Source organism: Anoplopoma fimbria, chromosome 8 (genome assembly GCF_027596085.1).
Source record: "Anoplopoma fimbria isolate UVic2021 breed Golden Eagle Sablefish chromosome 8, Afim_UVic_2022, whole genome shotgun sequence".
Lineage (NCBI taxonomy): Eukaryota > Metazoa > Chordata > Actinopteri > Perciformes > Anoplopomatidae > Anoplopoma > Anoplopoma fimbria.
The window spans coordinates 27949723-27974777 of NC_072456.1; the positions used below are offsets into that span (position 1 = coordinate 27949723).

Below are 25055 nucleotides of genomic sequence, written 5' to 3' on the forward strand. Positions count from 1 at the left end.
AAGTCCCCACTATTGCATTTTCACTTTTTCATCTAATATGAAGCTAAATGAAAACTCTCCAGATTAAAAGGACTTCTGCATTTGTGTCATTCACAAAAGCAGATAGTTTAAGAATTTTGTAGAATGAAATTATTGATCAAACAGATTAGATTCGATATTATGATGATACTTAAGTCAAGATAATATCGCAATTTAACATTTTTGGGATATGCTTAGTGATTTGTAACATATAATTTGCAAATCATGCAGTTTGTCAACATCTGTTTTACCTAACAGGTTCATCTCACTTAAGTCCATTTCTAATCAGCCTTTAGCCAATGACTTGCATTTGATTTGCCTTAAAACACACTTATCAAATAATATAATATAAAAGTATTTTTTTGATAAAAGAATCTTGTCATTAGTAGTTTTATCTATTTTATATTAATGTGAAAACATCTCTTTCAAACTACTGGATTTATTCAAGTTTCTCACCAAAAACTACATTTTACAAGACATTTGAACACATTATGATAATTATATAACTTTCTTTCATTAAATACTAATTTTTACTGAATGGAGCTTGAATGCACCACAATGTAAACTCAATGGAACCTCCGTACAGCTCTTCTCCGTACTTTATAACAGCTGTTGATGTCAACGTTAGTAACATTTCTGGCTCTCCTTTTGATTTCAACACAGAGTTTGTTACTCACAATGTATCATTAACATTATAAGAGAAGTGACTAGATAATTATAAATTGTATTAAAGACCAAAATATAGGACATTGTATTAAAGTTTTATGCTATTACACCTAAAAAGACCTCCACAGCTGCCACCTACTGCAGGAATGAAAACATCCAACACTAAAAAAATCCTTGTGAACATGAATTATTACTTTTAGTTTTATCAGAAAGATTCCTAAAGATCCTTCGGACCGTCTTCGGACCGTTTTAATCGCCATGTCCACTTTATTTCAGGTATCTTGAAGAGCCCACGATGATCGCAGCCTTCAATGGGAAGCAGACAGGAAAGCATGTGGTGCACGTTGCTTGTGGGAGCACGTACAGCGCTGCGATCACAGCTGACGGGGAGCTGTACACGTGGGGCCGAGGGAACTACGGTCGGCTGGGCCACGGTAAGCTCCGTCTGCACCGACCCGGATAAACGTAGACATCTTTTATCCGCTCCACCGCTGAGAAAGAGTCCTCTGACTGTGTCTCTAGGCTCCAGTGAGGACCAGACCACGCCCATGCTGGTGACGGCGCTGAAGGGACTGAAGGTGGTGGACGTGGCCTGTGGGAGCGGTGATGCACAGACACTCTCAGTGACAGAGAATGGTAAGAACAAGAGAGGTGTTTTTTGGGTTTGTGACCATAAAATCCATCAGCATGTGTTTTGATCCAATCCCAGTCTCCACTCTCAGACTTTGAGGTGAGTTCACGGCAAAGTCTATGAGGGTTTAGTTCTGTCCCACTGTCAGATCATCGAGTGTTTGAGTCTTTCTCTCTGACATTTTGAGGCCTTTAAGAACACTTTCCGTTAGTCCACATCCTTGCAGACTTTGCCCAAGGGGAATTACCCCATTTACACAATTTCAAGCCCTTACAGTCTCTCACACTCAAGGCTCAACATTTAACAGGTGAGGTCAGATAAGACTCTAAAGGTTCAGGGTTTAAAGGCTTTAGGGTGACAATGAAATCGTACCTTACTGTTGAGATTCACCGTCCCTGCGTGTTTTTTGACATCCTCAGGTCAGGTCTGGTCCTGGGGCGACGGAGACTACGGTAAACTGGGCCGAGGAGGCAGCGACGGCTGCAAGACGCCAAAGCTGGTGGAGAAGCTGCAGGACCTGGACATCGTGAAGGTGTGCTGCGGCAGTCAGTTCTCCGTGGCCCTCACCAAAGACGGACAGGTGTACACCTGGGGGAAGGGAGACAATCAGCGCCTCGGACACGGCACCGACGAGCACGTTCGATACCCGAAGCTGCTCGACAGTCTGCAGGGTGAGTTCAGTGTCATGAAAGAGAAATACTGGTAACGCTTTATATTAAGGTTGTAATAAACGTTAGTTAATAGGTAATAAGGCTCTTATAAGTCCTTAAAATATGTAGTTATTATACATAGTTAATCATTTATTAATAGATAATAAGACATTTCTAAGCACTTCTAAAACTGTTAACAAGTTTCTTATAAGTTTAAGAACATTAATAAAAGCCTTATGAGCTTCTTAAAATTGTTAATTAAAGCTTTACAAACACATTTATTGAGTTTAACCTATTATTACATTTTATTTCTTGCTTTATTAATTTATTTTATTACTTAATTATGCCTTTATTAGCAGTTAACTATGCTTGTTGCAGGTACCAGATCTGAAGAGAGAACAATGCCTTATAAAGGTTAATTATAAACTGAAATAAACTTGTAATAATCTTAATAAAGCAACAAAAGAGCTTTGTAAAGTTTTCACAATTAAATAATAGTTAAATAAAAATATAATAATGAAGGTATTTAAAGTTTTAATGCTGTAATAAACAATTATAAGGAGCTCATAAGGCTTTTATTTTTAAAGACTTCTATAAACTGAAAAATGTATTATAAGTGCTTATAAATGTCTTATAATCCAACAATAAATGTGTTTATGATGCTGCTATTAACACTTACTCATGTTAATAAACATATTATAAAGACCTTATTACCTATTGACTAACACTAATTACAAGGACCTTTGACATAAAGCGTCACTGAGATGCTGAAGCTTTCAGAATCGGACTGATCTGTGTCCGTCGTGTCTGTGAGCAGGAAAGAAGGTGGTGGACGTGGCGGTGGGGTCGACGCACTGCCTCGCCCTCACAGACGACGGGGAGGTCCACAGCTGGGGCAGCAACGACAAGCTGCAGCACTTTGATACGCTGTTCTCCAACAAGAAGCAGCCGAAGGCTCTGCCCGGGCTCAACGCCAAACACATCGTGGGGATCTCCTGTGGACCGGGACAGGTGAGGCATAACTTAATATAACTAGTCATTTATATTATTTTAATGATAGAACCTGAAACGTCTGACGCTTCAGTTTCTTTTACTTTGAGTTCATTTTGCACAATTAAACAAATACACAAATCTAACAGAGAATAGATAATATCACAGTATTTACTTCACCTGAAAGTATCTTGTAAATAAAAACCACATATTTGAGATATATTGATGTCTTAAATAGTAGGAATCTGAAGTTCCTGAAATAGCGTAGCAGACGAGATGTGTGTCTCTGGTCACGAGTGACCCGGTGTTTGTGTTGTCGTCAGAGCTTCGCCTGGTCCTCGTGCTCTGAGTGGTCCGTCGGGCAGCGGGTTCCCTTCGTGGTGGAAGTCTGCCCCATGACCTTTGAGCAGCTGGACCTGCTGCTGCGGCAGGTCAGCGATGGGATGGACGGCAGCTCGGACTGGCCCCCCCCTCAGGAGAAGGAGTGCATGGTGGTCGCCACGCTCAACCTGCTCCGGCTCCAGGTGGGTGTTTTTTTATTTTTTATATCTGCATCTTTAAGCTTTGTTTATACTTGTGTGTATGACAGACTCTGCAGATGACGGGCAAGCTCAGAGCATACACAGAGGCGTTAGGATCATCGTGCTGTTTGCTGCATTATTCTATGAACCACCAGAGGGCGTACAAACAAAATGAACTGTGTAGAATAAAAATAACAACAAGTGCAACCTGTAAAACACCATAAACAAAACTTCACAATGCTGGGGAGGAAATGTTATTATCTGTAAACTCATATCTCATATTCATGGACAACTTTATTACCTTTATACAAACCCTGTCAACAAACAAGTCAAGTATTAAAAACTTTATAAAGAAACAAAGGTTGAATATCCTGTAAATTATTTGATTTGGCTGCTAAATATTTACTCAAATGTAGATGTTAAAGACCTCCTGTTTCTAAAGAATCTAAAAAACTAATTGACCTTCTTTGTAAAATCTTCAGACAAATTAATAGTGTTTTTATCCGTGAAATATTTGTGACAGTCATGTCTGAAATGTACAAAAATTCAGAGCTGCACAACCAAACGCTGCGCTACGTGAGCCTCGATTCACTACGGCGATGATGAACTAAGCTTTAGATTTTCTCAACAGTAAGTTTCTCCAAACCTTCTCAGCTGGTCATAATAATAATATATATACAAATCTCTAAATCCTCTTCCTCATCAGCTCCATGCAGCCATTAGTAACCAGGTGGATCCAGAGGAGCTGGGTCTCGGTCTCGGCAGCGTTCTGCTGAACAACCTCAAACAGACCGTGGTCGTTCTAGCGAGCAACGCCGGGGTTCTCAACTCTGTGCAAGCTGCCGCCCAAGCCGTCCTCCAGAGCGGCTGGTCGGTGCTGCTGCCCACCGCCGAGGAGCGGGCGAGGGCGTTGTCCTCCCTCCTGCCTAATGCTGGTGAGTGCACATCATCTGCACACACTGATCATGACACACACTTAACAGTCCATTAACTCTCAGTGTGATAGGAAGTGAAATAGCGGTTTGGACTGCAGAGACTCAGGGTTTTAATGTTATTAATTGTTTTGTCTCCCAGCGTCTGGAAACGAGATGAGTGTGAGTCCTGGACGTCGCTTCATGATCGACCTGCTGGTCAGCAGCTTGATGGCTGATGGGGGGTTGGAGTCTGCTCTGAACGCAGCCATCACAGCAGAGATACAGGTCAGTGTGTTCAATGCATCTCTCTACTGTCACATAGTGTTTTCATGGTGACAATGCCTGTTTGTGAGATGTAGAGGAAGTTTTCTCTTTGGATTGAGGTTCACCTTGAATTAAAAAAAAATGTCTGCGCTCTTCCCGAGCTCTGAGGAGAGAGAAGACATTATTTGATCACTGCTTAATAACACGTAATCATATCACGCTTTTGAGTCACAGATCGGATCAGAACATACGTAAAAAGGAGCAATAATAACTTTAAGAAATACCCAAATCACGTTTTGTTTTTGCAGCCGATACCAATTGTTTATCATCAATCTATAAATCAGCTCAAACCATCAACAAGTCTAAATGTTTTACTTTTACTTTGGTTATTTACACTATTTAAGTGATAAAGAAATAAAAGATTATATTTGTATTCATATATAAATCTTGTCCTTAGTAGTTTTAATGATGTATTATAATCCAATATAGTCCAAGACATCAACAGTTTAAATCTTCTGCATCCACGTCCCTCAACTCCTCTCACTGTATACTGTTTTTTTTTTTTGCACAACAGGACATTGAAGCTAAGAAGGAGGCTCAGAAGGAGAAGGAGATCGACGAGCAGGAGGCCAACGCCTCCACCATGCAGCGGTGCCGCGCCATGCTGGACAAAGACCTCATCAACACCGGCATCTACGAGTCAGCCGGGAAGCAAAGCCTTCCTCTGGTGCAGCTGGTGCAGCAGCTGTTGAGGTAGTTTCTCTTTGCCCCGAGTCATGCTGCAGCCATGCCACTATACAGACCACCATAACTGCAGATTAATACAAGGTTCTACGTGGTCTTGCACCTCCCAAGCAAAAGTGTGCATAAATGATCACTATCCCTGGTATTTAATGATAAACTTCTAATCTCTGCAGGAACATCGCCTCCCAGACCATCGCCAGGCTGAAGGACGTTGCTCGCCGTATCTCCAACTATCTGGAGGCGGAGCATGTCAGCAAGGAGCGCTCTGCGTCTCTGGACCTGCTGCTGCGCTTCCAGAGGCTGCTGGTCAGCAAGCTGTACCTGGGAGTCAACGGAACGGAGAACGTCAACGGATACAGTGAGTCCAACCCAGACATCCAGATAAGAGGGAAGAGCTGTGACTAGTGAGGCAACGGGTCATTAGTCACGGGTTAGATCCTATCACAGATCAGAGACACAGATCGGATCAAAAGAAAATAACTTCAACACGTTTTTTTTTTGCCATTGTCACATCTGATCTCTCTGTTTTTTTACAGACCCTGAGCTCCTGGGTGTCGGTTCCCTGTTGAAGAAGTACATCGCCCTGCTGTGCACTCACATAGGAGACATCCTCCCTGTGGCCACAAGCATTGCCTCCACCGGCCGCCGCCACTTTGCAGAAGTGTCTCGTGTTATTGAAGGAGATCTAACTGGTAATCCCTCTTCTGCTGAGAGTTTATGTGCAGCGTGAACTGCATGTTTTTGAGCAAATTTATGAGACAGTTGTGGATGTTTGTGCTCTGATAGGAGTGCTGCTGCCTGAGTTGGTGGTGTCCATCGTCCTCCTCCTCACCATCGATGCCGGACTCATGCAGGAGACCGGATCCATCCCTCTGCTGGCCGGACTCCTGGAGCACCTGGACCGATTCAACCACCTGGCCCCAGGACATGAGAGGGACGACAATGAGGATCTGGCTTGGCCAGGCATTATGGGTATAATACCAATTGAGTCTAACACTGATGCAGTTTTTGCCCATATTTGAAAAAGACAATTTTTTTGTGAAAGTAACCATAGTCAATGTCTCCGATGTGAAACTATTAGAATCCTGAATTTCCTAAACCCGAGGTGAAGATGAGAAGATTTGTTTAGAATGTAACTAGCTCTTCTTCTGCTGTGGCAGGATCCTTCTTCACAGGACAAAGCTCCAAGAACAACGAGGAGGTTTCCCTCATTCGTAAGGCCGACCTGGAGAACCACAACAAAGACGGCGGCTTCTGGACGGTCATCGACGGAAAGGTCTACGACATCAAGGACTTCCAGGCTCAGTCCCAGTCGCTAGCAGGAAACAGTATCCTCGGTGAGGGCAAAGAATAGACTGAAGATTTCTGACTACTAACCAGATCTGGTTTTGAGTTTTGTCTTCATCCTTGTTGTAACACAGTCTCTCCTCTCACAGCCCAGTTTGCAGGAGAGGACCCGGTGGTCGCTCTGGAAGCTGCTCTGCAGTTTGAGGACACCAGGGAGTCGATGCAGGCCTTCTGCGTGGGACAATACATGGAGGTACAAACTGTCCCGATACACTGAGTCTGTCTCATTTCCCAGATTCTTGCCTCACGTCTTAGTCCCGCCCAGTGGAGATGCGAGCGGGGAGACTATTTAAAACACAAACGCATATATATTAAAAGCTTCATTTATTTTATTGTGTGAAGCTAAGATGTTTGTACGAAAAGTTCTTTATCAAATAAAGAGTGACATATATTATATATGACTGATTGGTATATATTTATATACACACAAACAGTCCTGTCTTTCTTTATGACAACATTAAATACAGTTAATTGGTGCTGAATTTAAGAAAACGATCTTATTGATATAATAATGTTTGCTCTTGTAAACATCATGTCAGGATTAAAGCAGATGAATTAGATGAAGCTACCTTAAATATGAAAACATAAATATCAGGTGAATGTTATTAAATAATGTGGTTAGAACAGAGACTTATCTGATCATCTTATATAAATACAACTTATAAATAGAAAAGTGAACAGCTACATGTGTGGAGTCCAGCTGTGGTTTCAGATCATTCCAGCTGTGTGTCACGCCTCTTTTATTTGTTTACGTGTGCCGAAAAACACTCGCTGTTAGCTCCTCCTCCATGCTCGAGATGGAGATTAGGAATTTGGATGTTCTTTAAGATAAAGGGGGTGGGATGGATCTTGGAATCCAGGAGGCACAAAACCGGCAAATAAGAAAGCCGCTTTGTTTCTGAATGATTGTCATTCTTCATATCTGGTTCCGGTCTTTGACACTGTGGTGTTTTATCGTCGACAGCCCAACCAGGAGACGGTCACCACTCCGGACCTCAGCAGCCTCTCGTCTCCGCTCATCGACACAGAGAGGAACCTGGGTCTTCTGCTGGGTCTGCACGCCTCCTACCTCGCCAAGAGCTCCCCCCTGTCCCCCATGGAGATCGAATGTGCCAGTGGGTTCAAAGACTTTAAAGCAACACAGTTCGAAAAACTCTGTATTTAAATTGGTTTCATTTTTAACAGTGTTTTTTGTTTTTTTTGCACAGAATGGCTCCAGTCGTCCATTTTCTCTGGAGGCCTGCAGACCAGTCAGATCCACTACAACTACAATGAAGAGAAGGATGAAGACCACTGCAGCTCCCTGGGAACCACCACCCCGGACAAGGCCAAACTCTACTCCAGAAGAATCACCCTCAGTGACCACGCTCAGCCTTTCCTGCAGGCTATCGCTGACAACAACACTCAGGACCACACTGTCAAGGTACAGTGACAATGTTTACATGCACAAAATGATCAGTTTTCCTACAAAGCTGTTTACGCAGATAATGAAGATGAATATTCCAATAATACTCCAGTTTAAATGCAGCATGCATACTTCGTTTAGCACAAAACGCCCCCATAACATACGTCCTTTAGATGATTTTAATTTGTTCCTCCTTTTCCAGCTGCAGCCATGTTGTGAAATCTGTGTTCTTCAAGCTGTTCTTTTTAAGATGACGAACGAGACTCAGACGACTTAAACAGGAAATAGGCCTTTTTGTTAAAAAACTGCAGTGAAAACCCAGATTTGAGACTCGTATAGTGAATGAGCTGTATACATGTCCAGAGAATGATCCTAAAACCTGGAGAATATCAACATATCACACATGTTTTAACCTGAAAATGATCCATTCAGAATAACAACTAATTTTGAATATTGTCATATTCAGAATAACAATGGAATATGAGTTAATGTAGTCCAGGATTCAGGACTAAACAGAATAAATACACATCGGACATGAAACTGAAGGTGTTTATTCACGCTTTTACTTTTTGTGTTTGTCGTTCCATCGTAGGACTTCCTGTGCCAAATTGAGCGTTGCTGTAAGCAGTACCATCTCATTACACCCATCACCTTCCCCCCTGAACACCCCGTGGAAGAAGTCGGCCGCCTGCTGCTCTGCTGCCTGCTCAAACATCAAGACCTCGGTAACCTAGCAACAGACGAGCTGTTAGAGAGATCTAATTCTGTCCAACTGTGCATTTGAATCTTTTTTTTCTTAAGTGTTATCAGTTATGCACGGAAGCCCTGAGAGGCTAGTTCCTGAGTTCCTGATGATTTTTCAGGTGTTTCTGTTTTTGTTGTTGTAATACTCATTTCGGCCACAAGAGGCTGAAGTGCACCACTACCTCATGTCTTAAATAAGACTAAAGCATTCATGTTTTCTTCCAGGTAAGTTTTAATTGACATAACTTGCTAGCAGTGCGCATGGAGAAAGTAAAACTCACCTGGAAGGAAACATGAGGTAGTTGTGCTCTGCAGCCTCCTGTGGCAAAAATGAGTATTACAACAACAAACACAAAAACTTGTGAAAAAAAGTAAATTAGAAAAATGTACCTACCAAAACTATTTTTTCACTTATTTCACATATGATTTTTTTAGAGGAACTTAAAATATTTTTTTCACCTTTTTTAAATCATAAACTATTTAAATCAGACTATTTTTCTCTCTTGCCTCTCAGGGCTTCCATAGTTGTTATAGATTCATATAAATCTTTCCTCTCTACACCTGCACATTCTCCAACACTTTTACGTCTTCTCATCTGAAATGATTCGCTCCTCTCTCTTCCTGTCACAGGTCACATCGCCCTCTCCCTTGTCAGTCAGTGTGCCTTGGGTGTGGACCAGGGGAAACAGAGGTCCCTCCCTAAATCTGTGATTGACGTGTGCCGCATGGTCTACCAGGCCAAGTGTTCTTTAATCAAGGTAGGAGTACTGCTTCTAGCTCGTTAACTATAATGACTAATGATGTCCCCTGAAACTCAGTTCTAACTTAGTAAAACCCGGAGTATTAATTGGGTCTGGAGTTATCGGTTCTGCTATCGGGACACTTTGCTAATTGTTTAGCTGAGAATGTATTTGTATTGCTGCTTAAGAAAGACTGTTTGTTTACATACAAAAAGAACAAAGAAATGTTGATTCTTAATTAAATAATTGTATTTTTTTCTCTCAAAATAACCAAAAAGAACCGATAAGAGTATTAATAACGAGCCGAACCGATAAGCAGTATTGATAAGACACCTGTCCCTAATAATGAAAGACTACACGAACTCAGTAACAAATGTTATGCAGGTGATTTCTGACCCAAAGGAGAAACAAGAAGGACTGGTATCGTTTACTGACTTGTTTTCTTTGTCCCACTCTATCAGACCCATCAGGAACAAGGTCGCTCCTACAAGGAGGTGTGCGCCCCCGTCATCGAGCGTCTGCGCTTCCTGTTCAATGAGCTGCGTCCGGCGGTGAGCAACGACCTCTCCATCGTGTCCAAACTGAAGCTGCTGAGCTCTCAGCCCCGCTGGAGGAGGATCACCCAGAAACTCATCAGGGACCGCAGGAAAAAAAGAGGTGGGTTATTTAAAAAAACATACAACACACTGACAGATTTGTTTTCTTCAAAATCAAACTGGTTCTGAATGTAATTGTTTTTTGTTTTAGTGCCTAAGAAGTCAGAGTCTGCTGACATAGAAGAGCCAAAGCTGGAGAATGAAGGGACCAATGGGGAGGAGCTTAATGTGCACATCAGCCCCACGCCTGCTGACAGGAAGCCACCCACCAGCAAGACCTCCAAGGTACTTTAATGGGGCTAAATGAATGGGACATTTCACAAGATATTAAAAAACGGATACGTTGCCATCCATTTTTTGTTTTATGATCTTAAAAACAGCTTCTTCTCAGTAATTTGTCAGCCAGTTATGAGGATAAAAATAATCGTTAAAGGGATGCAGACTGGTATTGATTTGCATTTGAGACACAGTATAACTTTGTTTCTCACATATGAAGGTCTTTTATCCCAGGTATCTATGTTGGTTAGTTTGCAGACAAACAGTGGCTTTGGTTACACAGTTTGACTTCCCTGTATTTTTTTCTTACTTTTCCAGCAGGACAAGTGGCATCCGCTCCTCAACACCGTGGCCAACGTCCAGAAGTACCGCTGGCTGAAACACAGCGTTCAGGGAATCTTCTCTCAGTCCAGCCTCATGGTCACCATCGTGGAGTTTGCACTGAAAGAGGAGCCGCTGGATGTGGAGAAGATGAGGAAGTGTCTCCTCAAACAGGTGATTAGTTATCGACAGATCGGCACTGACTTCTTAAGAGGTTATTGTGGTAAAGTAGGAAAACTAAATAGAGCTAGAGCCTAGTTACAAAATCTCAGAGATACCCGACCATTTGCTGACATAACGAGTATAAATCTTTACTCTACTTGATCCTGAAAAGGTGCATGTATAAACTACATATAAATAATTCACTCTTTACATGTAAGCGGGAGAGATTAACGTGTTCACTCTGTTTGGTTCCAGCTGGAGAGGGCCGAGGTGAGACTGGAGGGAATCGACACGATGCTGAAGTTGGCCTCCAAAAGCTTCCTGCTGCCGTCTGTTCAGTATGCAATGCTCTGTGGCTGGCAGAGGGTCATACCAGAGGGGACCAACATCGGGTAAGACAACAAGTTTGGGATCTATAGTAAAAGAAAAAAAAGACATTAAGAAATGTTCCTCAATCTTATTAAGATAATTGATGTATTAACCATTTGTGTATCGCTTTAAAAAAAGTTCCTCTGAGAATCAAAATGTAAACTTATTTTGACTGCGTTCAATCTTTTAACCAACATCAGTCCTGATTACTATTTTTCTAGTTTATTCACTCTTTGTCTGTTTACATAATGCAACTGTTGTTTTTTTAGGAAAACCCCTCCAAAACTTGAATTATTCTCTGTTAACTAAATGTTAGGAGGATTTATTTTCCACTCAAATGACTCAATCTGGTGGAAAATAGTAAAAAGTTCAGTTTAGAAGTCGGGGTTCTATATTTAAAGTCTGATATAATAGAAAAAGATTATTTTTTTTAGCTGTAACTTCCAAAAAAAAAAATAGGGATCAAACATTGTTGTTTTAATGAGTTTCAATGGGACTTTTTTGTCCTTATAGGTCTGAGTGTTTGTACTTTGACAACACAGTTTATTATAGACTTATTATAGGAGCTGAGGTTCAACTTCCAAAAAAAAATAGCCGGGGGAATAGGTGATAACATTAAACATAACTTATGCCATGTGAACAATATATCAGCACACGAGAAGGGCTAAGGGGTTAGCGTCTTAAAATATGATCATTCTATGGACATCATGCTATCAGGTCTTGTGATTTTATTTGTCTGCTAAAGCTAAACGTGACTATGCCGTCTGTTTGAGCCTCAGTGTTGTTGTGTTTTTTTCAGAGAGCCCCTGTCTGACTGCCTGAAGGACGTGGATCTGATCCCCCCCTTCAACCGCATGCTTTTAGAGGTGACCTTCGGGAAGTTGTACTCCTGGGCCATCCACAACGTCCGCAACATCCTGCTGGAGGCCGGAGTCCGCTTCAAAGAGCTCGGTGAGGGAGGCGTGTGGTCACGTGGCTGTTTAATCCCAGTAAAAGCAAACTGGTATTCGTACATTATACTTATTAGACCACATGGACTGATTCTTCTGTTCTTGTTTACAGGCGTGCAGCCGGTTCCCTTGCAGACCATCACCAATGAGAACCCGGCGGGACCAAGTCTGGGCACCATTCCTCAGGCCCGCTTCCTTCTGGCCATGGTCCACATGCTGTCCCTGAAACACGGGTCCAACAGCCTCAGCCTCCTACTCAACTCAGGCATACTGGCCCTCACACAGAGTATCCTCAGGCTCATAGGTGAGTAACGTCAAATACGTACAGGAAACCCATGAGGGGTGCAGCGGTTCACGCAATGTTACATCAGTTAGTCTACAAGGCTCTGACTTGTCACCATCTTAAAAATCATTTCAACGCTCTGAAGTCAGTAAACCATCAAAAATACTAAATGTTATACTTTTACTTTGTTATATTAATTTATAGTGGGTTTTTTTCTTCATTAAAACACACAGAATTCAAAAGATAAGGAAATTTAAAGATTATATTTTTATGGATTAAAACAAATCCAGTCATTATTAGTTTTAATGATGTATTATAATCTTAGAGCTAGTGTTAGGAAGTTAAACATCCTAATTCATCTCTAATATCTATTTTATATTAATGTGAAAACATCTTCAAACTACTGGATTTATTCTAGTTTGTCACCAACACTACATTTTACAGATTACATGTGAACACATCATGATAACGTTATAATTTACATTCACCCAATACTCATTTTCACTGAACAGAGCCTGAACGCATCATAATGTAGCTGAACTGAACCTCTGTTCGTTAGCGGTGTTGCTAACGTTACTAGCTCTCCTCCTGTTGGTTTAGACACAGATTGGTTGTTTACAATGTAACATTATCAGAGATCAGAGACTAGAAAAACATAAATGATGTCCTGATCTCATATTTTACTGAATATGGGAGGATAACGATCGACAGTAAAACTTTATTTACACTGTGAGGTTCACATGCGTGAAAAACCATGAAGAGGATCAGTACGGATCACAGATCAACAACAGTCCGTTAACCTCTAGCTACCAATGAAGGAACCAGAGGGACGTCTTCTCATTGATGGATGGAGGTTCTAACGTGTCCTCTGTCGTTGTACCTCCAGGTCCCAGCACAGACAGCAGTGAGGAGGACTTGAGTATATGTGCCCACGGAGGCTCCGCCACAGTTCTGGAGGAGTCCAGAAAGGAGGCAGCCCCGACCCCTCTACCCGCCTCGGGCCCTGAGCTGGCCGCCATGATGAAGATAGGCACCAGGGTCATGAGGGGGGTCGACTGGAAGTGGGGAGATCAGGTACCTGGATCCATTTGACAGTCAGGTTGGTACCATATAAACCAGTGGAGAAAGGTTTAGTATCTGACCCTGTTCATGTTCTGTCCAGGACGGTCCGGCACCAGGTCTCGGCCGGGTCATTGGAGAACTGGGAGAGGATGGCTGGATCAGGGTCCAGTGGGATACCAGCAGCACAAACTCCTACAGGATGGGCAAAGAGGGCAAATATGACCTGAAGCTGGCAGAACAACCTCCGGCTGCCCAGCCTCCGACCGAGGACTCTGACACCGAGGACGACACAGGTCAGCTCACAAAACTGACTCAGTTCACACCACCGTGGAAAAATACAATTTAAACAATATTGCCTGGTTAAAATGAATGAATTAATAATAAACATGACTCCATCTGAGTTTATTAGCTGTAATATATAGGGGCGTTTATCTGTATTGAACCGTTCGGCTCGGTATGCGACATCCTTTCGGTTCGCCTCGTGACCCAAACAGCTGTTTATGTTTACTACTCGCCGGGTGGAACAGAAATTCTGGAGCTCTAGTTTGACCCGGAAAGTTTTGTCAGTGCACCAGGTGCTGTTAGTTGGTTTAGCCCGGTTAGCTGGGTGAATAAAGCTCAATTGCCTAGATTTGTGTCAAACTGAAGTTGGGTTTATCTTTGGGCACACTTCTAATATTTAATTTACTTTAATTTTCATTTACAGACATTTTCTGTTATTTATTTTATTATTCAGTTATTGTTGACATATGCTGTGTTTGAGGGCCTCAACTGTTAAAGTTAAGACTTTTGGCCAATGAGCAACTGTTGAATGTTAATCATTTTCTGAACTGTCTTTGTTTTTTCTCTATTGTACCGTAAACGTACCAAACTATGACCCTTAAACCGAGGTACGTATTTTGTGTACCGCTACACCCATAGTAATATATCCCTACTGAAAAAAGAAGACAACATTCATTTCCGTTAACTCTCGAGACGTTGAACCACAGAAACTGAACGTTGGCGTTCTAGCAGACGGCGTTACGCTGCAATGCCTCATTACATTACATTACATTACAGTCATTTAGCAGATCACACAGATAATCCCTGTTGTTGTTCACACTTAGTCTGGTTTTACAGTATAAAATAACAAGAACATGATTTGAATATTGGTGCAGATCAAATGCCATTTAACCACCAAGCTGTTCAGCTCAGGTCTGATGTTCTTCTGAGTGTGGTGGTGAAAAAAAAAGATCATTCCTACAAAGTTCTCCAGCCTTGTATTCTGTGAATTCTGCGAGAAATTTGTGTGACGCTGTGTTGTTAAAGCTGATCAGCTATGAGATTCTCCTGTTGTGACAACAAGAGGAGACAACTCTTGTTGAATCAGAAATGGCAGATAAAAATATTGTATGATGTTATTTTAAGTGCTGATGGAGCTGCTACAATGTAAACAAAGTCTAACACCGATCGATCCAAACTCAAACAAAACATGAATTAGCATAATTATGCAGTTATTTTAGCATCTTTTCTATCCGTTTATTGCAATTAAATAATTTCATACAATTCATACAGCTGTAGTAAACCAGTCGACGTGAGGCTTGATAGATGCAGTGAACACTCCTCCAGATGATGTTATGAACGGAGTTTAGTTTCCAGGGATATCTGGGACTTCTACATCATTAACAAAGCAGAAATAGTGGTGAATAAATGGTAATAAATGATAACGGTTTCCATGGAGCTAAGCCACTCCTCCTCTCCAATGCTTCTAGCGTGAGTGATGTGAATAAAAGTAACAAACGCACACTAAAACAAACTCAAAACTAAAATGAAATAATGGCTCATAGAAAACTCAAATCTATTAATCCCTGATGGGTCGATACCCTTCAGTGTTCGTTCACACTGTCCTCTCTTCCTTACAGAAGGTGAGCTGATGGAGAAGAGCAGCCACCCGACGGCCATGATGCTGACCAGCACCGTCAACCTTCTGAAGACTTTGTCTCTAACAGCTGGGATCTATGCAGAGGTGCTGCAGACCGACGCCACCCGGACCCTCTGTGGACTGCTGAGGATGCTGGTGGAGAGCGGAGCCAACGACAAGTCAGGTAGCTCAACCTCCATGTCCTTAAAGATGTATCACTTTATTGTTTTACTCTAAACTGACCCGTCTGTGTTGTCTCCAGGCTGTCACTCCCACAGGCTGGTGTCTCGGGAGCAGCACAGGAGCTGGTCCACGCTGGGCTTCATCCGCAGCATCGCTCTCATGCCCCAGATGTGCAGCACGCTCAGCACATCTGCCTGGATCGGCCTGCTCATCCGGATCGTAGAGGGACACCAGTCCTTCCAAGCCGTCACTCTGCAGAGACAGGTGGGACAGTTATGGAGACGGTTAAGATGTGTTGTGATATCTATACATTTATTCTTCGTTGGTATAGCTACTAATGCTGGATGAGACCATCCTGCATGACGAAAGGAAATAAATAAATGATTTGAACATTTCAGGATGTATAAAAACTTTGTGTGCGTTTCCAGATCCTGGCCCTTCGTCTCCTGCAGGCCGTCCTTCCCTCGTGGGACAAGACGGAGCGTTCTCATGACATGAAGTTCCTGGTGGAGAAGCTGTTCAACTTCCTGGGAAGCCTTCTGATCACCTGCTCCTCAGACCTGCCACTGCTCAGAGGTACGGTCGCGAATCATAATCACATTTACTCACATTTTTACTTTTTGATGTGTTATTAAATTTCTCCTTCCTCTGCACAGAGGGTTCCCTTCGGCGGAGGAAGTCCCGCCCCCAGGCGTCTCTCACAGCCACTCACAGCAGCACGCTGGCTGAGGAGATCGTTTCCGTCCTGCGCACCCTGCACTCTCTCAACCAGTGGAACACTATGATCAACGACTACATCAACACCCAGCTGAGCTCCATCGGAGACGTGATGGCAGGCTGCCAGTCTGAAGCAGTAAGAGTCATTTATAGATTCAAGTATTGTGTTAAAATATCAGAATATTTTCACCTCTTTACCTTTATGACGGAGAACTGAAGCTGTTATCTATGCTCTCTACAAAGACACCAGACTACATTCACACAAACAGAGATTTAACCTCTCAGAACACAGGAGCTACTGCTCTACTGCTGCCTCCACCTGTTAGTCTGTTTGTGTTGTTGTGTGACTTTAGTGAATCTGAATTAACCCTTTAAATCTCTGTTTTTGTGAATGTAGTCTGGTGTCTTTGTAGAGAGCATAGATAACAACTTCAGTTTCCTATCGGGCTGCCACCTCTGAGACTAAAACAACAAAATGACTTTGGCGACTAAGATGTCTTTAGTCAATTAGTCATTTTTTAAAGCTTTTTTTCATGCTAAATTACTTATATCATAGGAACTTCTGAACATATCTATGGTAACATAAGATTTACGTCCTCTCTCTCTCTCTCTCTCTCTCTCTGTGTTTCAGTGCTTCCTGGAGGAGTATTTCCCTGATTCTGACGGTCCTAGAGTGGGCAGTCTGATGGCGGTGATGGCGGTCATCGGAGGAATCGACGGGCGCCTCAGACTCGGTGGTCAAGTCGTTCATGAGGAGTACGGAGAGGGAACTGTCACTCGCATTACCCCGAAAGGACGAATCACCGTCCAGTTCCACGAGATGAGGACCTGCAGGGTCTGCCTGCTCAGCCACCTCAAACCGGTATGAAGTGTTCAGTCTGTATGTCTGTACATACAGTTCAGTGGACCAATGAAATACTGAATATCTTTTATTGTTGTGGTTGTTTTCCCCTCAGCTGCTGGCCGTGTCCTTCAGTGTGAACAACCTTCCCTTCTCTGAGCCGATGCTGGCTGTCTGGGCTCAGCTGGTCAGTCTGGCTGGAAGCAAACTGGAGAAACAACGCGTGAAGAAGTCCCTCAGCAGAGGACTCTCAGGTAAAGAACACCAACCAGAGGCACGACATAAAGGTGGTATTCTTGATGATCTGACATGTAAAACCAAGTATTAGTAAAAATATTAAAAATACAAATTATAGAGCTGGGGGAGGGGGTAATATTCCAACAAAAAACTCAGAATTTCCAAGAAGAAAGTCGTGAATTTACGTGATAGAAATCACAGATCTATGAGAAAAAAGTCAATATTCTGTGAGATTATAAAGTCATCAATTGTGGGGGATAAAACACAGAAATTATCTGAGATTAAAGTCCCAATTTTATTTAATTGTATTTATTTAGTCAAAAAAACAAATCTCTTCACTTTGCTCGGTTGGATCCACCTCATCGTACCAGACATCTTGTGTTTTATGCCTGCAGTTGATTACTTTACCAAATTATACTCTGTAATCAGATTTACCTTTGAGGAAATGTTGGAGATTTTAGCCCAGAATCTCACCATTATCATCAGCATCTCTGTCGGGCCTATTCAGAAGGAAATTTCTCGTAAATCTACAACTTTAAACTTGGTAATTCTGAGTTTTTTCTCTGAAAATTATCCCCCACAGCCCAGGATCTCTTTTTTTATTTTTATTTACCTACAATGGCGATAACACGCCGTCTTACATGTGACTCATGAATATCACATCAAATATAAAAAGAGTATGACTGTATTTAGACTAATGTCTGGTAAAGTGCCCTGTCAATAAGAACCGTTATTCCCTCTGATAAAAGATTCTTCTTTAAAACCTTTAGTTGTCGTCTTTATTTGTGATCTGTGGAGGATGTTAGGAGCTCAGAGCTTCGGCTCCAGCTGATTTAATGAAACCTCTCGTGTCTCCAGCCGACCAGGTGGACATCCACCTGCTGCGCTGCCAGCAGCTGAGGCTCTACATTCTAAAGGCCGGACGGGCTCTGCTCTCCCATCAGGACAAACTCAGACAGATCCTCTCACAGGCGGCCGTCCTGGACATCGGACCGAACCCCGGCGGTAAGACGTCTCCTAGTGACGGGTCAGCAGAGTCTGTCTCTGCTGTTTAGTCCAGCTCAGCGTTGAAGTGCTGCTCATGTGATGCTTTCTATGTGGAGGTCACAGGATGGACACATCCAGTTATATTTAATTTTGGTTTTGTTTTCTAGATTAATTGTCATTACAAAGTGTTTCAGTAGATGGAAATGTGTCTGAATGTTGTCAGAGCATTTTAATGAGATATTAATAATAATTTGTAGAGATGCACCGACTGATCGGCCACCGGCTGGAAAACCTTCCTGGAAAACCTGGAAAAGTGTTCCAATCATTAAAAACACAGAAAATGACGGAAAAAGAGAAATGTCCCGGAAATCATGTGTTGTCCTGAAAAAAGTTTCCTTTAGCTGAACATAAACTGCAATGATATCTATCAGAAGAACAGATGACATGGCTCAATCTGACATCATTTCTAAGTACAGACAGTAATGCCACAGCCACACACACACACACACACACACACACACACACACACACACACACACACACACACACACACACACACACGAATGTCTGTGTTGAAGTTCTTCAGCGTCGGTGAAGAAAACATTTGGAACAACTTTGAGATTTCTGTTGAGTGAAAGTCCTGTAACTTGGAGAAAAGGATATTTAATAGTCAATGTTTTATGATAAACATACTATTGAAATCTCAATTTCATTCCATGAAAGAAACGTTCCAAAACCGTTTGTGTATGCTGTCAGTTATAGTTCTTAAAAAAAAAAAAGAATAAATGAAGTGCCTCCAAACTTTGTGCTGCTTCGGGTCAACATCATGTCCTCCAGTGGTTGGACATTCAGTCACTATGAGTTGTGTTTGCACAAATTCTTTAGATACAGTACAGCGGCTCCTGTGTGTCCTGAGTCTAGACAAACTTTCTTTATTATCAGAACTTTATTCTGCTGTTATCTTTATCCGTTCTGTTTTTTGTTTTTTCTCATGACCCCTCTTGTGTATTATTCTGCAGAAGACCCGGTGGTGTCCTCTCCTGATGTAGGAGATCTGTCCCCTGAGGGTCCTCTGCCTCCTCTGATCCTCCTGCAGCAGCTGCTCTCTGCTGCCACCCAGCCCTCCCCTATCAAGGCCATCTTTGACAGGCAGGAGATGGAGGTGAGTCCACGGGCCTCTCTCAGCATTACTGCATACATTCTGTTAGGGCAACACATACCTTTTGCTACATTTACAACTAGCGTCCTCCATACTTTTGAGTTTTCGATGCATAAAACTGACGCCCTCTAAGTTTGAAAACCTCTGGGTTGTGTTCCATCATCTGTGCGTCTCTGTGTCTCTTCAGGCTGCAGCTCTGGCGGTTTGTCAGTTCCTCGCCGTGGAGTCCGCCCACCCGTCCTCGCCGCTGTTTGAGGAGAGCAGCTCCAGCGAGGCCACCACGCCCGTCACCGTCCAACACGTCAGACCCCCCAAACAGAAGAAGCAGAAGACCTCCCCCGTCCCCCCCTTACCCATCGTCCTCCAGCTCATGGAGATGGGCTTCCCACGGAAAAACATCGAGTTTGCCTTGAAGTCGCTGTCTGGAACGACGAGCAGCACCTCAGGTGTTCCAGGTAAGATTTCCTTCTCTCTTAAACTCAGAATGTGATATCATATTTGGGATGTACTGGAGAGTGATTGAGCGTCTCCGTCAGGGGTGGAGGCTCTGGTGGGCTGGCTGTTGGACCATCCAGACATTCACGTCACCGAGCTGTCAGATGCAGACACCGTGTCCGATGAATACTCCGATGAGGAGGTGCTGGAGGAGCTGGAGGAGGCGGAGACAACATTCCCAGTGGTACATTTATTTTTGCTCTTTTATTCCTGCCATAACAACAATAATGAACTCAGTCACTCGTCTGTCAGATTCTCATCATGACATTATGATTAATAGGTTTATGTATCATTAGCCTCCAGGTGCAGTGGTGACGGAGAGCCAGACATTTAAGAAGAGATCAGATTTCCAAAGTAACGATGACTACGCTGTGTATGTGAGAGAGAACATTCAGGTAAGAGACGCAGCCTGTTTTTTAATTTAAAATCTTTTTTTGGGGACAATAGCTTAAAAACACAAAACGAGGTCTTGAGGTCGGCTTTTTGTATCAACCAGTGAACAGGAAGTGACCATATATGGACTGAGGGGGAGTGACATAGAGACGCCGTATACGGCTCTGGTGTGGACCTGTCAATCAGTGTGTAGCCCCGCCCTAAAGCATCCCCTGCTTTATGGTCTGTTTGACTCTAAATGGAGCATCATTTACTAAATGAACATCATGCTGTATTGAAGAAGACTTGAAACTGATGGACAGGAGAGAGAATGCAGCTTTAAGACAGGAAGCATTGACTTCACTTTTTAGAACCAAAGGATGCCTCCTGTATTTGACCCACTTTTTCCATAATTGAATGAACACATTATTCTGAAGATGAAGGAAAGAAAGTAACCCTTTACATAACATAAACATTATTTACTAGATCTATCCTCTCCTGAATCATCAGGAGCTCAGGACACCTTGCCTGAAAACACATCCAACCTGTGTTGATTTGATATTAAGTGGTTTCATATTTTTCTTTTAATGCATTCTGTAGTGTTGTTTTCTTTTTGTCATAAGGCGTAAAATCAAGATATAACAACAACCTTATTTGAATTATATTTTAGGTACCAGAAAATATAATATTTTAGAGCAGCAAAGATCTTCTAAAACTCCCTGAGTGAAATAATCCTGTAGTCTGACTGATCCCCGTCTCCTCTGCAGGTTGGGATGATGGTGAAGTGCTGCAGAACGTATGAGGAAGTGTATGACGGAGATGTGGGGAAAGTGATAAAGTTGGACAGAGACGGGCTTCATGACCTGAACGTTCAGTGTGACTGGCAGCAGAAAGGAGGAACCTACTGGGTCCGCTACATCCACATCGAGCTGCTGGGTGAGAAAACGGGTCTGAACGATGACGAGGAGCGAGAAGTTGTTGATTTCTCTTCACCTTTGACATGTTTTGGGTTTTTTCTTTTACTATTTCCAGGATTCCCACCACAGAGTTCTCCCTCTCATATAAAGATCGGTGACAAAGTGAGAGTGAAGCCCACCGTCACCACACCGAAGTACAAATGGGGCTCCGTCACTCACAGGAGCGTCGGGGTTGTGAAAGGTAAGACGATCTCTGTAGATTTTTTAATTGATCTTTAATTAAAGGTGCTCGCTGATCGCTGGAAGCAGTATCAGCCGATACCAATCTCTGATCTATTTGAAGCGTTTTATATATTGTATAGCTTTTTTTTTTTTCAACTTTCCTTATATAATTAATTCTTATTTATAGAACTATTCATATTTATTTACTTCAGTATTTATTTAACAAATATATATATTTAATTATTCTTATTTATTTATTTAATATTTATTTAATTATTCTTCATTATCTAATTATCATTATTTACTTAACTATTCTTAATATTTACCATGTCTTATTTAACAACTGTTATTTATTTAACAAGTCTTATGTATATAATTATTCAAATTTATTTAACTATTCTTATTCATTTATTTGATATTTATTTTATTATTCTTAATTATTTAATAATCCTTATTTACTTAACTATTCTTACTATTTACCTTGTCTTATTAAATAATTATTATATATTAAAAAATACTTGGTTATATAATTATTCATATTTATTTAACTATTTTTATTTATTTAACTATTCTTATTTATTTAACTAATTTTATATATTAAACTATTCTTACGTTAATGCAGCTTGATGCTGTTGGCCATCTGACATAAAACCCAATTATTTTTAACAAATATTGTATATTTGGTATTAAAATTAAGAGATAATAAAGAATTATTGACAGTATTGACAACTGTTTATTAATTAGCAGACAGCATGTACAAAAGCCATTTTAGTGGTTCATAGATAAATGTTTGTGGGTAATCTGATCAACCTTTTATAGAAATAACAGATCAAACTCTTTAGAACAAAATCGTTGTGCTGATCGATCCGACCACCCTGGTCTCTAAAGAAGCCGTTAGCTGAATCTTCAGTTTTCTGTTCTCACATATCTGAATGTTTTGTTTCAGCTTTCAGTGCCAACGGGAAGGACGTGATAGTGGACTTTCCTCAGCAGTCCCACTGGACTGGTTTGCTGGCTGAGATGGAACTGGTGCCCAGTGTTCACCCCGGAGTCAGGTATGCATATGTTTAATCTTTCTGTTAGATAAAACCGATACGTATCTCATCGTGTTGTTTAATCCAACCTGTGTCTCCTCTTCAGGTGTGACGGCTGTCAGATGTTTCCTATAAACGGCCCCAGATTCAAATGCAGGAACTGTGACGACTTCGACTTCTGTGAAAACTGTTTCAAGACCCGAAAACACAACACCAGACATTCGTTTGGAAGAATCAACGAGCCGGGTCAGTCTCATGTTCACCCAGAATGCATCTGTGATGTTTCTAAAGATGTTTTCTCACCTGACAATGTCCAGAGAATCAGGTCTCGATATTGGTTTTGAGTTTGTTTGTGTCTTATGAGTTCTCATCTTTAAATACTCAGATTATGAGATAATTTATGATCTCTAACGGCTAACAGGAGGACGTTCAGTTCAGTTACATTATGATGCGTTCAGGCTCTGCTCACTGAAAATGACTATTGGTTGAAGGTAAATTTTATTTTATGTGTTCACATGTAATCTGTAAAATGTAGTGTTGGTGATAAACTAGAATAAATCCAGTAGTTTGATGTTTTCACATTAATATAAAATAGATATTAGAGATGAATTATGATGTTTAACTTCCTAACACTAGCTCTAAACAGATTATAATACACAATTAAAACTATTAATGAAGAGATTTGTTTTAATTAATGAAAATACAACCTTTTATTTCCTTATCTTTTGAATAGTTTTATTTTATGTAAATAACCACAATAGATGACAAGTAAAACAATAGCATTTTGAATTTTTGATGATTTACTGACTTCAGATCCATTGAAAAGATTTTTGGACCCTGAAATGAAAACAAATAGTCTGGAGCCTTTTAGACCAGCTGCTGTAACATAACAAAACAACATAAACGGCCAATATGGATCATCAATGATTTGCAATTAGTATCAACGGTAAAAAAAACGAGTTCAGGTATCTCTAAAAGTTGTATTTACCTCCTTTTATTCTTTTGTGCTGATCTGATCTTTGACTTAATCCGTAATGTGACAGTCTAGATCTGTTCAGGTTCTAGATTCCTGTGTGTAAACCCGTCTCCTGTCTCCTCTACATCCAGGTCAGTCTCCAGCGTTCTGCGGCCGCTCAGGAAAGCAGCTGAAGAAGCATCACAGCAGCCAGCGCGGGATGCTGATCGACGATTGGTCGCGAGCCGTGAAGAGCCTCAGCGTGTCGTCCTCCGTGAACCAGGCGGCCCGCCTCGTCGACTGCAGCGATCAGTGTTGGCAGTCCTCCGGCTCGCAGGGAAAGGCAGGAGAAAGAATTTAATACTCTTTATAAACCGGCTGACAGTCTGTTTAGTTTGGTTGTATTTATTTATTGAAGGTGTTTTTGGACGAGTCACCTGACTGATTCCTCATTCGTTCTCTCCACAGCACTGGATCCGTCTGGAGCTCTTCCCAGACGTCCTCGTGCACAGGCTGAAGATGGTGGTGGATCCGGCAGACAGCAGCTACATGCCCTCACTAGTGGTGGTGTCAGGTGAGTTAGATTATAACGTTCTTTAACCCTTCTGATTCCCCAGGGACACTTTGGAAGTTTAACCTCAGCTCCTTTAATAAGACTATAATAAACAGAGTGGAAAAAATACAAACACGCAGAACCTTAAGGACAAGAACATCCCATTGAAACACATAATCATTGACAAATCACAGACTGTGAAACATAAAGAATCAGTGTTAAAATTCTGAAACTAATTAATATTCATGTTTTTATGATCAGGACTGAAATTTGTAAAAGAATGCTAGTTGGTGAAGGTGGAAAATATGATTATTATTATTATATAGAAGTTTTATAGAAGTTTTAGGAAGGGGTCATTGTTGTTCTCTAAGGGAACAAGTGAGTTTCATATTAAAATATTTTTAAAATCGAAGTGACTTATCAGAGACTGTAACAAAAACAACAACCTTGCATTTTGTATATATAAAAAATAATAAAATCTTTGTGTTTTTCTCATAAAAACAGCAGTGTCAATATTATTATTATCATTAGGATAAAGTTCTGAAAGTGAATGAATATTAGTAATAATATTTTATTATCAGGACTGAAGTTGGTTTGAATATTTAAATCAGTGAAAGTGGAAAACAATATTAAAATATATATTTTTTTACATTTTTGTCCACTTTTTAAAGGGTTTAAAGTTTAGAGACACTTTGTTTCCCTTTTAGTTCAGACAGATGCTTCATATTTTAACTATTAAACTCTCCATTTGTGTTCTACTGTTTGCTCTTCAATTAGTTCCTCTTCTATAAACAACATGCTGTTATTTAATATTAATCATCAAAAGTACT

At 41.4% G+C, this 25055-nt stretch overlaps 1 protein-coding gene across 1 annotated transcript in view; it reads left to right on the forward strand.

Annotated features, from left to right (window-relative positions):
* The window catches only part of herc2 (HECT and RLD domain containing E3 ubiquitin protein ligase 2), a 66019-nt gene that overhangs the window by 14703 nt on the left and 26261 nt on the right, over window positions 1-25055 (forward strand). Inside the window, exons 13-54 of the mRNA XM_054603521.1 lie at window positions 961-1118; window positions 1207-1320; window positions 1735-1986; window positions 2783-2976; window positions 3279-3479; window positions 4183-4411; window positions 4551-4675; window positions 5229-5407; window positions 5572-5756; window positions 5935-6090; window positions 6185-6370; window positions 6559-6735; window positions 6835-6938; window positions 7710-7860; window positions 7954-8168; window positions 8743-8875; window positions 9525-9652; window positions 10096-10291; window positions 10382-10515; window positions 10825-11001; window positions 11245-11381; window positions 12158-12309; window positions 12421-12612; window positions 13478-13665; window positions 13754-13946; window positions 15555-15737; window positions 15816-16000; window positions 16165-16312; window positions 16393-16589; window positions 17085-17315; window positions 17410-17548; window positions 18390-18536; window positions 19538-19680; window positions 19865-20132; window positions 20214-20356; window positions 20469-20567; window positions 21312-21480; window positions 21577-21702; window positions 22630-22738; window positions 22824-22963; window positions 23825-24015; window positions 24141-24246. Of these exons, the coding sequence (XP_054459496.1) occupies window positions 961-1118; window positions 1207-1320; window positions 1735-1986; window positions 2783-2976; window positions 3279-3479; window positions 4183-4411; window positions 4551-4675; window positions 5229-5407; window positions 5572-5756; window positions 5935-6090; window positions 6185-6370; window positions 6559-6735; window positions 6835-6938; window positions 7710-7860; window positions 7954-8168; window positions 8743-8875; window positions 9525-9652; window positions 10096-10291; window positions 10382-10515; window positions 10825-11001; window positions 11245-11381; window positions 12158-12309; window positions 12421-12612; window positions 13478-13665; window positions 13754-13946; window positions 15555-15737; window positions 15816-16000; window positions 16165-16312; window positions 16393-16589; window positions 17085-17315; window positions 17410-17548; window positions 18390-18536; window positions 19538-19680; window positions 19865-20132; window positions 20214-20356; window positions 20469-20567; window positions 21312-21480; window positions 21577-21702; window positions 22630-22738; window positions 22824-22963; window positions 23825-24015; window positions 24141-24246 (6980 nt within the window). The remainder of the gene's footprint in view (window positions 1-960; window positions 1119-1206; window positions 1321-1734; window positions 1987-2782; window positions 2977-3278; window positions 3480-4182; window positions 4412-4550; window positions 4676-5228; window positions 5408-5571; window positions 5757-5934; window positions 6091-6184; window positions 6371-6558; window positions 6736-6834; window positions 6939-7709; window positions 7861-7953; window positions 8169-8742; window positions 8876-9524; window positions 9653-10095; window positions 10292-10381; window positions 10516-10824; window positions 11002-11244; window positions 11382-12157; window positions 12310-12420; window positions 12613-13477; window positions 13666-13753; window positions 13947-15554; window positions 15738-15815; window positions 16001-16164; window positions 16313-16392; window positions 16590-17084; window positions 17316-17409; window positions 17549-18389; window positions 18537-19537; window positions 19681-19864; window positions 20133-20213; window positions 20357-20468; window positions 20568-21311; window positions 21481-21576; window positions 21703-22629; window positions 22739-22823; window positions 22964-23824; window positions 24016-24140; window positions 24247-25055) is intronic.